Source organism: Cibotium barometz, chromosome 1, assembly GCF_041138505.1.
Source record: "Cibotium barometz isolate CiBa-2024 chromosome 1, ASM4113850v1, whole genome shotgun sequence".
In the NCBI taxonomy this organism is placed as follows: Eukaryota; Viridiplantae; Streptophyta; class Polypodiopsida; order Cyatheales; family Cibotiaceae; genus Cibotium; species Cibotium barometz.
In genome coordinates, this window is record NC_141046.1 from 66,462,829 (window position 1) to 66,479,348 (window position 16,520).

Sequence of the window (16,520 nt, forward strand, 5' to 3'; positions counted from 1 at the left end):
TCCATCAATGCCAATAATACCAAACCTTGGCTAATTTAGCCAATAAATGCCTTTTCCAAGGTTCCAAACCTACCATCGCTCCATTTGTAATCATCCTAAATTTGCAAAAAGGTTATCTCTACTAACAAGGTTCACCTAGTGTCGACCTTCTGTAGTTTAGCAAAGTCCAACCCAACTCGAACCAAGTGGCAATAACCAAAAGCACCAGCATGGAATAACAAGCAAGAAGTTGATATATCGCATGTTTACACATGACGACGAACCATTTCTGTCCACATCTCTGATGCCATTAACCGAATTCAAAAGATGTTCCATTAAACAGGAGCGTGCAATATGTGCACATTGCCTCATTGAAGCTTTCAGAAAGAAACCATCTAGGCTGAGGTTTTCTATGAAAAATTTTCAACACCTTTTTCAAAAGCATCTCTTGTATAAAGGGTGACATGTCATACAAACAGTTTTCCAACTTTATTGGTAAAGCAGTCTGGCAAATCACCACAGCCTTTTCACCTGTGGTGCCCCTGTGACACCTAAAACTATCCAATTTACAATTGATCAAATAATTTCCCAGCTTGTCTAAATCGCCTGAAGCATGCCACCATTCAGAGGAGGAGAACACATGATTCATGGTACATACAGCAATCTCGCCCATGGACACCAGGATCGCCTTAGCACGGGAGAAGATCAAAAATGTCACACCACCACAACCATGGACTCTCAAAAGGTGTGAGAAAACCCTGTCATAGAAGCCTTTGCAAGTGGAATGAGCATCTCTCAGGCTGAAGGAGGTGAATGAGCCAACCCAATGGAAAGAATCTACGCTAGCGGAGTGACCTTGGCTTGCAGCGGAATTGTGCAAGCAATGCAATATGATCCGAAGACCACTCTGGCGATGGGAGTGCTGTATCCCTTCGCAGACTCTCTTCGTCAAGCAACTCCAACAATGACTCCACTGCTAATGAATCGGCTGTAAAAGAAACACACGTGTTCAGCATGATTTAGTCAAGAGACACAAGAAAGAGAAAAAAGTGTATTGCATTTGGTGGCATTACCAGTGTAAAAGATGTAATCTAAGGTGCCTGAAAAGTCACGAGTGCAATTGGTAAACAATGGTTCCTTGCAAGCAGGATCCATGCATCGACGCTGCCGCTCTAATCTGGTAAAGGCAGAGTAGGCACTCTTCTGCATAAAACAAGGCATGCACGGTGCATAAGTTTCACAAAGAGTCCATAAGCATGCACATGCATGTCTCCACAGAAACCAGAAAAGGTAAACAAAAGGAACATCTGCATGTGCCTCCTGTGCGCGCCTGCATGTGTTGGTGGTAGTAGTTTTGGGCCTTACTAGTGGTAATTGATGACATAGCCTGCTTGTAGGGCGCAAAATACCAAGTGGATCACTAGCCAGGTCTGGATGTGATGCTTCTACTCTCCCAGATGCTAAAAGATCATGGGGTGCACTGTTCATCAACCCCACAAAAAATTCAAAACTAATGAATTTTCCAGGAATTCCTTTGGGAAACTTCTTGCCAAGAACTAGTTCACAACCTGCCAGGAACAGAGTTGAAGTCGCCACACACTAGCATGGGTATATCGGCACTTGCAGCTATTTTTTCCAGTCCCTTGAGAAGGGTTTGGACCTGAACACAACCAGAAAGGTGATGATAACTGCAAAGCCACACACCGTACAATTGACTCATTTTACACATGGAACCATACTTACCTGCCATAACTTGACATCCTTCAATTCAGGGTTCGCATGTATGTGAGTATTGGCCTGCATTCGGGTAATTGTACACAGAATAAGCCGGAAACTGAAACAGTACATTTGGCTTTATTTATATATTTCACTGGGGGTTTCTCAATATTTGTGCTTTTTCATTCAAGAATAGACTTAAAAATAATCAAAAGTGAGTACTTTCTTATTTTCTGGGAAAAAGATCCTTCTATTAGTTACGGACATAGTAACATAAAAACCCGTTTTGCCCTCTCGAAACGGCACGAAACGTTTCGAAACAAAACGAAACCTGCCCATCGAAACGGTGTTTTGCCCAAATGTAAAGTGAGGTCAAAAAAACGGGCGGGAGGTTTTCTTTTGCAAATGCGATTTTTGCCGTCGTTTCCATCTTTGTTTGCTGCCACTTCACCCATCTGACACTTCTTCTCGGCCGCACCTGTTGCTCTGACTCTTCTCCTCGTCCACTCCTCCTTTTCGCTCCTCCACTTCTTCTCCTCCACGCCTCCTCTTCCTCTTTCTCTCTTCTCCTCCACGGTCCACCCCTCCTCTTCCCTCCTCTTTCTCTCCTTTTCTTGTCTTCCAGCGTTCTCTCCTTTTCTTCTCACCTCCTTCCCTTTCTCTTCCCTTCCAACTTGTTGGCTATGTTATAAATTTGGTATGTGTATATAATAAGTGTCATTTCGAAACCTTTTCGTTTCGTCCAAAACAAACGAAACGAAACCTTCGTAACGATGAAACCGTGAAACGGACGAAACATTTCATGTTACTATGGTTACGGAACAAAACAGCCATGATGGCTAAGTACAAACTCAGCTCCATAGAGGGGAGCAAGAATCAAGAAAACTGAAAAAAGGGAAAGGATTCTCTTCTCCCCAGGCTGGCGCTCTAGGAGAAGAAGGCTACCTCATATACATGGAAAAGGGCGGGGGAGGGGGTGTCAGAATATGCAGCGGAAATGATAACCAAACTTGGGTTGACAAGAGCAAGTAGGCCCTCCACGACTGCATGAAGCAAGTCGGCCAGTAGAAAATCTCCATGCTTGCTGAATAGGCAGTCGGCCAGCCACACGACTGCTGAATGGACAGTCGGCCAGCCACCAGAGGCTCCTGCCAACATCTAGCATCCATCCACACCACGGAAAAATGGGGAAAAAAATACGAGTGAGGAAAAATGATAAAACACCTATACAGGGCGGGCACACCCACAACAAAGGCCCTGGTGTCTGATTAAGACAGGAGATGACTTCTAACACCCCCTCTCAGCTCCTGGCTGTGAAACCAACCACAGGGAGCTCGGGTGCCGCCTAAGCAAATCCTAAGCTAGCGACTTCGTGAAGAGGTCCACCGTACTGTCCTCCGTCGAACAGAACTCTAGCAAGATGTCATCAGCAACGATCTGTTCACGAACAAAGTGCCTCTGGATGACCATGGGTTCCACCAGTGGAAGCCCAATCCTGCAATGCAGCCTCTGCAACCTCACCACCTCACAAGCAGCATCACAAGCAGCCCGGTACTCTGCCTCTGTCGTCAACAAGGCAAAAGATGACTGCCTCTTACTACTCCGAAAAACTGCTCCTGGGCCTGAAGTAGACCTCCTCGTGTCCGGTTCTCCTCCCCAAACTGAGTCACTCCAACCGTGGAGTCGGACTCCATCAATCAATCCCCCTCTTGTGTAAAAGAGTCCATGATCCTTCGCATGCTGCGTAAACCACAAGATACGCAATCCTGCCTCCCAAAGAGTCATCTGCAACCATGAGCTCAACTCCCTCATCAGGAAGCTCCCGTCCAATCTGGTACCTTAGTAACTATGCTGAACTGGTGGGTGATGACAGAGATAGGGGCGGTCGCCAACACAGGTTGACGTGGTGAGAAGAGAGTGAAGAGGCTAGAGTTGTCCCTCGTTGGCTGCTCCATACCTTGTAGGAGAGCAAACATTCACCTCCACTTGGTAGCAAGACACGGGCTGGTTCCAATAATGCAAGAGAACATGTAGATGTTGCTTGCATGAGTACTCTTTGTGATGCGGATGAGCCAGGTGCAAGCCATGCATTATATTCACAAAAACAACACACGGGACTTGGTAGACTTGCCTCCTGGCAAGAAGTTTGATGGTACCATTGACAGGTACAAGGCCAAGCTTCTGGCCAAAGGGTATGCCCAAAAAAAGGGCACTGATTATGATGAGACTTTCACACCTACTTCTCATATGGCCACAGTTAGATGTATTGTTGCATAGGCTGCCCATCATGGATGAAAAGTGCATCAGTTGGACATTAAATCATCTTTTCTCAATGGGGATTTGCAAGAAGTGGTCCATGTACATCAGCCCATTGGTTTTGAGATGCCTAGTCATGAAAGAAAAGTATGCAGGCTTCGAAAAGATCATGTGCTAGTTGATTTGTGCTCCGGATGCACGACAGAAGATCTCTATCGCCTCGACGGATCTCTCGAGATTCCCCTCATCTTTGGATAAGTATGCTAATCGGACCCACTCCTTGGGAAATCCCATCCAGCACATCGTCTCCTCCAAAAAGCCCCAATCCACCCTATCATAGGCTTTCTCAAAATCCAGAAGGAGAACTATAAGATCCTACTACCTCAACTTGGCCGAAGGGGTCACCTCCCAAAAAGTGAAGATGTTGTCTAGAATGCTCTAATCCTCGACGAAACCCGTTTGTATGCCATGAATCAAATCAAGGAGAAAAGGCTACAGTCGCCGGCTAATGGCTTTGGCTAAGATTTGCAATCCCTAGAATGGTGAGGGGCCTCCACTACTGCTGGATCTCCAATCTATCACCACCATCACTGGGAATCAAATTAATCAATCCCTCTAAAAGCCTCTCCAACATGGAGCTCGTGGTCATAATCTCATTGAAGGCAGCTGTGAAGCCACCTTCCATGAGATCCCAATGCCGAAGAAATAAGGAAACTGGAAGCCCATCTTCTCCCGGGCATTTTCCCATCAGAGCCTTTGCAAGCTCTTTTGAAGTAAAGGGTGTCAACAGGAAAGTCCAAAGAGTGGGGGGGACCACCTCTCTTGTGTGCTGCCAAATCTGCTCACACGCATCTAGCACCGGAAGAAATATGTGGCAATGGGAGAGGGGACTACAACTATGGATCCATCCTAGCCTCACAACCTGCGGATACCATCCCTCCACCTATGTGGGTCTAAAATCTCAAAGAAATCTCCGTTAACCCTGTCGCACACCTTGGTCCAAAAGGAGCCTTTAGCATTGTATCTGTAGTATGTACTCCACCCTCCGCACCTCAATAGAGCTAAGCACTGTACACGCTGCAGCCAACTAGAGCTATGCGGCCTCCTATAACAACCTACTGATCTCTCCAAGGCTTGCGTCTAAAGCTCTTGCAGCTGAACTCCAAACTTTCTAATACTATTGCAAATCTCAAAATCCAGAATGAGGTAGTCTCGGATCCCGGTGCTCAAATGTTTGTCGTGCCTCCATGGGTCCTCCAGGAAGAGAATGACGGTGCATGATTGGAGAAGGTAGTGTCTGTCAAAATACCAGTCATGCCACCTCTTCCACAAGCCCACTCATCCACATAAAACCATCTAATCTGAAAAGGTTGGGGCTTGCACTCCTTCCGTCGAATCGCGATAAGTGCAAACCCCCGGAGTTGCACCCAAACTCCGGTAGATGCCAAGGGTCCTGTCCCCTCAAAGCCAGAACCAATCCCTCCTAGGACGAGTACTCCGTGCCTAAAACCATGACCATGCCACGTCCAAGTCTGTCCTCCACCATCTCTAACATGTTGAAATCACCCCCCATGCACCAAAAATCGGCCTATGGGAGGGACTGACGAACCATGCTCCAAAAAGTCGCTCCGTCTACTGCTACGGTGTTCGGCACGTAGAGGTTCAGGAAGCCCACTCTATCCTCTCCAATCCTGACGATCACCCACTACGGCTCTATGAAGCTCCTCTCTAAGGATCCCATACCTCTGTAAACATTACGATCCTCCCAAACATTGAATGTTCCATGAGGCAATCCACATATGTGAAAGGCAGAATTGCCCTCCACTCGAAGAGTCTTGGGCGTGGGTTTGGATGGAGAGTAATCACTATCTGTCTCAGGGCGAAATCTTGCTAGGTGGGCACGAATCCTACCCTCCATGTGGAGTCACTCTGTTCAGGCCCTAGAATATGCATACTCTCAGCTCTATCTATCACAATAAAGGTATCTGTAGGAGGACTGGAGAGGTATTGCCACCGAAACATGGAGAAATACAAAGAGAAGCACCTCCAGAATGGAGGACACCAGCTCCCCTCCCGAGTCCTTGTGGCCAGAGACACCCACCTCCATTTGTGCCAATGGCCAAAAGTGAGTGAGCACAACGTTGATACGCAAATCATGCAAATGATGTGAAAGCTCTATTGCATGCCCGTCGTGGATGGCAGCAGACACAAACTCCGTGCTCCATTCCATCCTTGGCGCTACACGCAGAGGGAAGGAGAATATCATCGTGCCACTCTCTCAGAAAGAGGACATGAAGTGATGCAAGACCATGCAGATATAGATGGGGACCATCGTTGTGAGGACAAAAGGACAAAAGGACCAAATGTATGAGAGATCAGAGCAATGCAACACAGCATGAAATGGGTGAGTGAGTGTATATATGATGGTGAGTGAAAACATGTACAAGAGGCCCTCTGATGTGAGGAGACTCTATGAAAAAGACCGATGCAGAAGCAAAGACGATGTCGGAGCTGAAGCACGGTCGGTGACGAAGGCTCACATCGATGTGAGGCAAAGGCACTCTGAGAGGCAGTCGGTGTCGAGGCTCGCATCGGTGGATGAAGAGGCACTCCGAGGCGGTAGTGGGCAGCCGAAGGTAAAGTGATGTGGACTCTAGTGACAAGGGTGCTGTGGTACCTGAGGGGTGATGAAGAGAAGAGAGGGCTGCTGTACCGAGTGGTGTAGGCTCTCGTGACGAGGGTGTTGCAATACCTGACTGGTAGAGAGGGCTGCTGTACCAAGTGGTGTAGGCTCTCGTGACAAGGGTGTTGCAATACCTGACAAGGGTGCTGCAATACCTGAGTCACGAGTGGTGGAGAGGAGCAGAGAGGGCCACCGTCCCGAGTGGTGTCGATGAAGATAAGCAGAGGGCTGTCGTCCTGATGATGTGAGATGGTGAGTAGAGAGGGCTAATGTCCCGAGGAGAACTGTAGAAGAAAAACGCAGATGTGCTATAGCAGAGAGTGGGTTGCTGTCCCAAGATATAACTGATGATAAAACGCTGATGTGCTATATTGTAGCAAAGAGTGGGCCCCAACGAGATGTTGTAGCCAAGAGTGGGCTGTTGTCCCAAGGTAAGATCTGCAATAGAATAAAACATTGGAGCTGACCTGACAACGATGATGATATGCTGATGTAAAGCAGGTGCCGGCAGTAGCAACAAATGGTGGTATATGATGTGGTGAATGATGACTCATGAAGCCATGTGTCGGCCAGCAACACAAGACCTAAAAAACCAAAAATAACCAAACAAATCCAATAAAATCCCCTTTCTAGGGCTGGGAAAAATGCCATTTTCACACAACCGTCTCCTCAAAGATACCCGCTCCCTCAATGGGGAGGCATCAGAAGAAGTTGCAGTCTACAAGCTACCCCAGAACTCGAGGCCCAGGGAGGAGGGGGTCGTGACTCTGGAGGGAGAGCACACAACACCGCGGAAGCAGTAACGATCATCGCTACAGGATCTAAGACACAGTAGATCAAGCAACGAACCGAATGAAACCGGCCTTCAGAAAATCTGACAGGCGGTGAAACAAACACTCGCACATAAAACACTTCAACGCCATTGAGGACCTAGAAAAGGAAAACAAACAGGGGGAGCTAGAGTGCTCCTACAAACAGTACACGGACACCGATTGGCCCCAAAACGTAGTGGCGCCCCTTGCGGTATTTCTTTAATTGATTATAAGAGCTTTGATTACAATAAGGCTGGAAACTCAGCCGTCACAGTAGAACCCCCGAAGCCTCAAAGAACCTGCATCATGGCTTCTTGTCTACTCGGCATCCACAAACAAGTCCAGCCATTGTTCACATCAAAAGACTCTCTCACATTGAGTCTGCATACAGAAGCTTTCTCCTATGATCAGGGCTGCCACAACCATCCATAGCCTCTCACACTATGAACAGCATCACACCCTGACACATCCAATGCTTCTGCATCACAACACAGACTCCCAAACTCTCTCAAAAGAGAACTCGTATCACAGCACAGCATACCATACAGTTGACACACCTGTACCAACCCTCTCTACCTTCAAGGGGTACTATCCATCTCTGTCATGGATTCCCTGTCCCTTGTCCAATCAGTAGCAAGGCTGTACCAAACATGTGTCCATTCCTGTACCTTCTGCCTGCATGTGACCTATCTCCTGGATAAGCCCAAAAACATGTTTCCTCGAGAAACCTACGACCTGTTTCCACATCAAACCCTTAGGCCTGTTTCCCTTTGAAACTTCTGTCCTGTTTCCATACAGAACCCTTCATGGCACCATTCAACAACAATGCCAACTACAGCATACATCTAGTTACCTGTTCCCTCATGAAACATCTGGCAACATAGAGATGCCCATAACTGTAGGTCCCTCTGTTCCTTTCTAGCAGGAAGAAAACAATCTGCTCCATGAGCACGCAACCATGCGAGCTTGCATCACTCCCATGCCAAGAAACATAACCAAGTGACCTGTACTTGCAGCCAGAAACCCAAGTACATAGCTGAATTTGCAGCCAAACAAAAACAGCCCATAAACAGTCCTCAAACTGATCTCAAAACAGTCCCGAACCCAAAGCAAAGAGAAGCTGAAAGTTCCATTAGTTGAACGCCATCGACATGATGTCTATGTTCATGAAAAACCAGCCCCTGTCTGCCTTTATGTCCAGAGAAACCAGCCCCCTGTCTTCTGCAAAAACACGACGTCCTCCAAAAAGTACACACTTGGCCTAGCTTTTTATGCGCCGCCGGAACCCTGGTGATGCGCTACCTGAAACAGTACAAAACTGAACTGAACTGAACTGGCCTGCCTGTACCTGCTGGACAGAACTACCCTAGTCCGCCTGCATGTACCCGACTGTACCAGCTAACAACAGAGCAGCAGCCACCTGAACCAGCGCTGCCTGTACCTGCAGCCGCCGTTCACTGTACCTGCTGTCTGTACAGTGCTGTACGGCCTCTTCAACAACTCACAGCAGCCACACCTTCTCCAGCAGTCGACTTGTACCTGCAGCAGCCGTACACTGTACCTGCAGCAGTCGTACAGATCTGCACTGGCTCTTCTGTGCGCAGCCAAAAACCAGCAGCCCCATATGCAGTCGACTTCTCCTCTCTTCCACGCATGAGAACTAGCACGCTTCCCAAAAAGCTAGAGAGAGTGAGAAGAGAGAGACGTGGGCCTCCAAAAGTGGAGTAGTCTCTAAAAATTGCCTAGTGGCCTCCTAAGGTTTAAAACCTTTATAACTTTAATTTTTGCCCACCCAAGGTTATAAAACCTTTTTAAATTAAAGTCTCTTTGCTCCCTTCACACTTGGGGTTGTCCACACATGGGCTCCCTTTTTAACTCAAATCTGATGCCATTCACACTGTCCACCATGTCCCCGTGCACACCTGCATACTGTCCAGAGAAAAACCCAGGGTCGTGACATACCCTTCTCTTGAAAAATGGCAAGCGTCCTCGATTGCACTCAATGGCACAGTAAAGCATCTTATGAGCAAAGACACCCCATACGACAAAAACAATGGCCCTCCAATACATCTAGGTGATAATACAATCATCCTGCACAATAGGCCACACTGTCACACCAAAGTGACAAACACCTCTTGCTTGTTCCTTCAGAACCTACAGCAAAAGTCTAAAACCAAATGGAAACACGTTAACTGTGTTAGCCAAAAACAAAATCATGCATCATTCTACATATGGTACACATATGCATGACACACATATGCATTCACAAACAATATGCTCCTCAAAATGCTCTACCTACTCCAAAGTAACAGTCTAAGGGCTGCTCGCAAGCCTTACGCCCATGGGCATCCCGCAGGACCCACGACTGATGGTACAACATGAGCATATGCAAGCACTCAATCCATCTAAACACTACATCCACTAAGTACTTTCCCACATATGTTTCATGGCCATCCCGCAGGAGTCACACCCAGTGGTGCATCCATGAACATAATAAAGCACTTGATGTATCATACCAATATACATGCAGCACTCAACACAATGCAGAGTATTTCCCAATGTATTCTCAATGGTACCAGGATCCAATGGCACCAGAATACAAAAATACCTCTACCTCAAAAAGTGTATGCATACATGCACAAATAGAGTTCGATCCATATTTCCATGAACCAAACCAACTCTAGGACTGCTCGCAAGACTTATGCCCTCCATAGAGTTATCCATAGTTGTAGTTATAGTTCAAGGTGCGGCCGACTGTGAACCATACCCAACTTTACCATCTCATGTGACTAGTACACAAGATCATAGAAGTCCCATAAGCAAATGTACTGTCAGCCTCAGTACCTTCGGGTGAATACAAAGATGTCACCAAGCGACTCCTAGATGACAACTGAGCCTGTCTGAAACAAGGGAGCGGAGGTGCTACCCCCCTCTTGAGCATCAGGCAATGCTCCAGACCTATGCTCTGCTGAACCTGAATGAGCCGTAACAAGAGTCGACTCCAACTCATAGGCATCAAGATAAAGCTGCAACTCCTGAGGTGAATCTGCTAAGTCACCCTCCTCCATCCACTTCGCATCCATCAGTGAACCTCCTCCATCCACTTCGTATCCATCAGTGAACAGCTCTTGAACTTCACAGGATAGCGACGGGAAACCTTACCCTGTACCTTTCTTTCCTTATGTGCCAGTATATGCTCAGGAATAAGAACCTCGTCAAGTTCCTCCACTTCCATCTGAGCCTCATCTGATACATCCTCAGGCACCCAAAACCTGCTTGCACTCCACCCAAGTGGTAAGCACAAGTCCTCGATGAAGCATAGTAGATCACCACTGTCTTCCGAACCCATGAAGCCTCTATGAAGATACAACCGGTGACAAACGGTCGAAAGCCATAGCCTTCAACCCATGTTTTGCACCATAACACTTCAACTGCTTCTTGTTCCTGGCCGACTACTTCTTGTCCTCGATGAAGCATAGTAGATCACCACTGTCTTCCGAACCCATGAAGCCTCTATGAAGATACAACCGGTGACAAACGGTCGAAAGCCATAGCCTTCAACCCATGTTTTGCACCATAACACTTCAACTGCTTCTTGTTCCTGGCCGACTACTTCTTGTCCTTGGTGTCTTTTCTCCTGCGCTTCATCTTCAACTCTTGCTCTTCACCTCATATAGGCAAAGACACACAATCCTGCACTGCTTCCTGCACTTCCTTTTCACTTTCCACATGTTGAAACTTTTGATGTGACTCTCATGAGACAACCACGAGCTCGCCCCCTTAGGAAAGTTGGAGATTGTCCCCGGCAGCGACGCCTTGAAACCGGCCTTCAGAAAATCTGACAGGCGGTGAAACAAACACTCGCACATAAAACACTTCAACGCCATTGAGGACCTAGAAAAGGAAAACAAACAGGGGGAGCTAGAGTGCTCCTGCAAACAGTACACGGACACCGATTGGCCCCAAAACGCAGTGGCGCCCCTTGCGGTATTTCTTTAATTGATTATAAGAGCTTTGATTACAATAAGGCTGGAAACTCAGCCGTCACAGTAGAACCCCCGAAGCCTCAAAGAACCTGCATCATGGCTTCTTGTCTACTCGGCATCCACAAACAAGTCCAGCCATTGTTCACATCAAAAGACTCTCTCACATTGAGTCTGCATACAGAAGCTTTCTCCTATGATCAGGGCTGCCACAACCATCCATAGCCTCTCACACTATGAACAGCATCACACCCTGACACATCCAGTGCTTCTGCATCACAACACAGACTCCCAAACTCTCTCAAAAGAGAACTCGTATCACAGCACAACATACCATACAGCTGACACACCTGTACCAACCCTCTCTACCTTCAAGGGGTACTATCCATCTCTGTCATGGATTCCCTGTCCCTTGTCCAATCAGTAGCAAGGCTGTACCAAACATGTGTCCATTCCTGTACCTTCTGCCTGCATGTGACCTATCTCCTGGAGAAACCCAAAAACATGTTTCCTCGAGAAACCTACGACCTGTTTCCACATGAAACCTTAGGCCTGTTTCCCTTTGAAACTTCTGTCCTGTTTCCATACAGAACCCTTCATGGCACCATTCAACAACAATGCCAACTACAGCATACATCTAGTTACCTGTTCCCTCATGAAACATCTGGCAACATAGAGATGCCCATAACTGTAGGTCCCTTTGTTCCTTTCTAGCAGGAAGAAAACAATCTGCTCCATGAGCACGCAGCCATGCGAGCTTGCATCACTCCCATGCCAAGAAACATAACCAAGTGACCTGTACTTGCAGCCAGAAACCCAAGTACATAGCTGAATTTGCAGCCAAACAAAAACAGCCCATAAACAGTCCTCAAACTGATCTCAAAACAGTCCCGAACCCAAAGCAAAGAGAAGCTGAAAGTTCCATCAGTTGAACGCCATCGACATGATGTCTATGTTCATGAAAAACCAGCCCCTGTCCGCCTTTATGTCCAGAGAAACCAGCCCCCTGTCTTCTGCAAAAACACGGCGTCCTCCAAAAAGTACACACTTGGCCTAGCTTTTTATGCGCCGCCGGAACCCTGGTGATACGCTACCTGCCAACAGTACAAAACTGAACTGAACTGGCCCGCCTGTACCTACTACCCTGTCCGCCTGCATGTACCCGACTGTACCAGCTAACAACAGAGCAGCAGCCACCTGAACCAACGCCGCCTGTACCTGCAGCCACCGTACACTGTACCTGCTGTCCATACAGTGCTGTACGACATGGCTGTACGGCCTGATCTTCAACTCACAGCAGCCACACCTTCTCCAGCAATCGACTTGTACCTGCAGCAGCCGTACACTGCACCCGCAGCAGTCGTACAGATCTGCACTGGCTCTTCTGTGCAGCCAAAAACCAGCAACCCCATATGCAGTCGACTTCTCCTCTCTTCCACGCATGAGAACTAGCACGCTTCCCAAAAAGCTAGAGAGAGTGAGAAGAGAGAGACGTGGGCCTCCAAAAGTGGAGTAGTCTCTAAAAATTGCCTAGTGGCCTCCTAAGGTTTAAAACCTTTATAACTTTAATTTTTGACCACCCAAGGTTATAAAACCTTTTTAAATTAAAGTCTCTTTTCCCCCTTCACACTTGGGGTTGTCCACACATGGGCTCCCTTTTTAACTCAAATCTGATGCCATTCACACTGTCCACCATGTCCCCGTGCACACCTGCATACTGTCCAGAGAAAAACCCAGGGTCGTGACACCGAACTAGCCTATTTACTCCTCTCCAAGTCGGGCACGGTCGGCGAGTATGCTCGAGCGAGGCAGATTTTGTTTCGTGGGGGGGGGGGAGGCTGCAAGGCCGGGCTCGTTGGGGACTCTGGTGGGTCCATGGAAACCTGGGAACCTAGAGATCACAGCAAGGTGACGGTCTCCAGAAAATACACCTGGGGCAAGGGGGGGAGGGGCCTGGGTCACCATTTGGCTGCCCAAGTGGCCTTCCCCTATTTCGTGCCAAGTTACGGAAGGACAAGGAGCTTCATGTCACCCATACTCAGGCCAAGACTCGTGTCACATACAAGAGGCCAGGCCTTGTGTCACCCATGGGCCATAGTGCGGCCAAGACATGGAACCCACTATCAAGGATCCCAATTTAGGCTTTTCCATAGAGCCAGTTCCGTGCTCGAGAAGACCTGCTATTTACAGGTTTCAAGAACGGGAGATATATATACCTAGATGAATCTAGGAACATGCCCAAATTCACCTTTTAGGAACGTGCATGTTATATACTCATAGTAGTCAACCCACAAGACTATATAACTATCAACTCCATTATGCATAGTATGGACTAGATACTACAACATCCCCACTAGCCCAATAGTGGGTGTAGAACTCTGTATCAAGATATGCTCTCACACATGCACTCCACACACACACACATTGAATGGGAGAGTTTTAGGGTTAGAGATTCATGTGGGAGACATACACAGAGAGAACAAGGGAGAGAGAGAGAGAGAGAGTTGTGGGGATAAGTCAACCCACCAAGTGAGTGTGTGTGACTCCCCTATCACACATGTATATTGCACTAGTACACATAGTGCACTTAGTACATTAAAAGTACTAAGTGTACTATGTACTATAACTTATGGGCTTGTACACACTATAAGGGTGGGCATAATGCCTTTACCCCAACAACCTCCCACTTAAAGGCAAAGTGCCCTTAAGTAAAGGAAAAGAAAAAATCAGCATGTACATGATAATATACAAGGCCATATCAAGGCTGAAACTGGCCTCATCCAATGCCCATCAAGTGTCTGCAATGAGCAAACCGCTCCGGAGGCAAACTCTTTGTCAACAGATCAGCCGGGTTGTCATCCGTGTGAATCTTAACAAGCTGAATTTGCTTGTTCTCTATCACCTCTCTGATGAAGTGATACTTCACATCCACATGCTTCGTCTTTGCATGAAAGACAGGGTTCTTTGCCAACTGGATGACACTCTGACTGTCACAATGCAACAATGGAATATCCCCTGTATAACCCAAATCAACCGCTAACCGAGATAGCCATAATGCCTCCTTGCAAGCCTCTGTGGCTGCAATATACTCGGCCTCTGTAGTAGATAAGGCTGTGCACTTTTGCATCCTGGATATCCATGACACAGCACCTCCTGTGAATGTAAACACATAACCGGTAGTAGACTTCCGGTTATCTGGATGACCGGCATAATCCGAATCCGTGTAACCATGCACTAATGCATCCTATTTGCCAAAACAAATGCACATATCCTGTGTGCCCTTCAGGTATCTCATGACACCTTTCACTGCTTCCCAATGCTTCTTGCCAGGTTTGGCCATGTATCTAGAAACCACTCCCACTGCAAATGCAATGTCCGGCCTAGTAGCAACCATGGCATACATGAGACTGCCACAAGCTGAAGCATACAAAATCTTGGCCATATCAGCCCTGTCTCTATCTGACTGTGGGCTGTCCATAGCACTGAGTTTCACATATGGAGGCAAAGGAGTACTAGTCTTCTTCCCCCCATCCATATTGAACCCAAGATGTGATTTGCATCACCCAAATCCTTCATATCAAAGGTTTGATGCAGCCTCTTCTTCAAGGCATCCATCTCTTTACGAGATTTCCCGGCAATCAACATATCATCAACATACAAGATGAGGATCAAGAGACTGCCATCCAAAGCTTTCTTGGTGTATAAGCAGTGATCTATGTCACTTCTCCTGAATTTCTGGGATTTCATGAATGTATCAAATTTATGATACCATTCCCTTGGTGCCTGTTTGAGCCCATAAAGACTCTTTTTCAGCTTGCATACAAGCTTCTCCTTTCCACTTACTGCATAACCCTCTGGCTGTTGCATATATATCTCCTCATGGAGATCACCGTGAAGAAAAGCAGTCTTCACATCCATCTGAATCAAGTCCAGATCATCATGAGCAACCAAAGCTAACACAGCTCTAAGTGTGGTCATTTTGACCACTGGAGAGAAGATCTCCTCAAAGTCCACACCATATTCCAACTTGAAGCCCTTAGCCACTAACCTGGCTTTGTATCTTGGCTTTGCATCAGGTGCAACTTTGAGCCTGTAAACCCACTTGCATGGCAAAACCTTCTTGCCTGCAGGCAAATGCACCAACTTCCATGTTCCATTTTTGTGCAAAGAATCCATCTCTGACTTCATGGCACGCTCCCAAAAAGCCTTGTCTGCCCTCTATAAAGCCTCCTTATAACATGAGGGCTCCCCACAGTCAGTGAGCATCAAGTAGTCAACCCCTGGAATAAACCTGTCAGGGGCTCTCGAGGGTCTTGTGGACCTCCGTACCCAATGACCATCATGCCCGGTATCTCCTCTAACTGTGGCATATCCATAGGGATATTTTCTGCCATCTCTGGCTATCCATTTGGACCATTTTCAGCACCATTTAAGGGCTGGTTTTGCTGCTGTAATGGCTGATTTACAGCCCTTGGTTGTTGTCCATGATGTCCATCATCATCAAAGATGACTCTGCCAGGCTCCTGTTGCCTTGCAGGCTCCTTATACATGCATGTTTCATCAAAAATGACATCATTGCTGCGTATAATCTTTCTATTCACGGGATCCCAAAGTCTATACCCCATTTCACCTCTATCACCATATCCTAGGAATATGCATTTGTGAGACTTAGGATCAAGTTTGGTGCGCATTTCCCTGCGTATGTGCACATAAGCAACGCAACCAAACACTCTCAAGTGCTTGTAGGACGGAGGCTTCCCTGTCCATACTTCCTCTGGCACTTTCCCACCAAGCCTCGTGTTAGGTGACCTGTTTATAAGATGAACGACTGTCATAACAGCTTCAGCCCAAAAACCATGAGGTAATGCAGCATGTGACAACATAGAACGAACCTTCTCCTGTATGGTCCTGTTCATCCTCTCTGCTGTCCCGTTTTGTGGAGAATCATAAGGAGTAGAGAGCTCCCTCTTGATGCCTTTAGCATCACAAAAGTCCTAAAACTGTTTGGACATATACTCTCCACCATTGTCGGAACGCAAAGCCTTCAGTGTTCTGCCAGTTTGATTCTCAACAAGAGAAACAAACTTCTCA

General features: G+C 47.2%; 1 protein-coding gene across 1 annotated transcript in view; it reads right to left on the reverse strand.

Moving 5' to 3' along the window:
- Positions 1 to 410: 410 nt before the first annotated feature.
- LOC147642349 (carbon catabolite repressor protein 4 homolog 1-like) overlaps positions 411 to 16,520 on the reverse strand; it is a 40,045-nt gene continuing 23,935 nt past the window's right edge. Inside the window, exons 7-11 of the mRNA XM_086805572.1 lie at positions 1,723 to 1,776; positions 1,548 to 1,639; positions 1,345 to 1,459; positions 1,053 to 1,182; positions 411 to 967 (exon numbers count right to left, since the gene is read on the reverse strand). Coding sequence (XP_086661698.1) covers positions 822 to 967; positions 1,053 to 1,182; positions 1,345 to 1,459; positions 1,548 to 1,639; positions 1,723 to 1,776 — 537 coding nt within the window. The 3' untranslated portion in view covers positions 411 to 821. The remainder of the gene's footprint in view (positions 968 to 1,052; positions 1,183 to 1,344; positions 1,460 to 1,547; positions 1,640 to 1,722; positions 1,777 to 16,520) is intronic.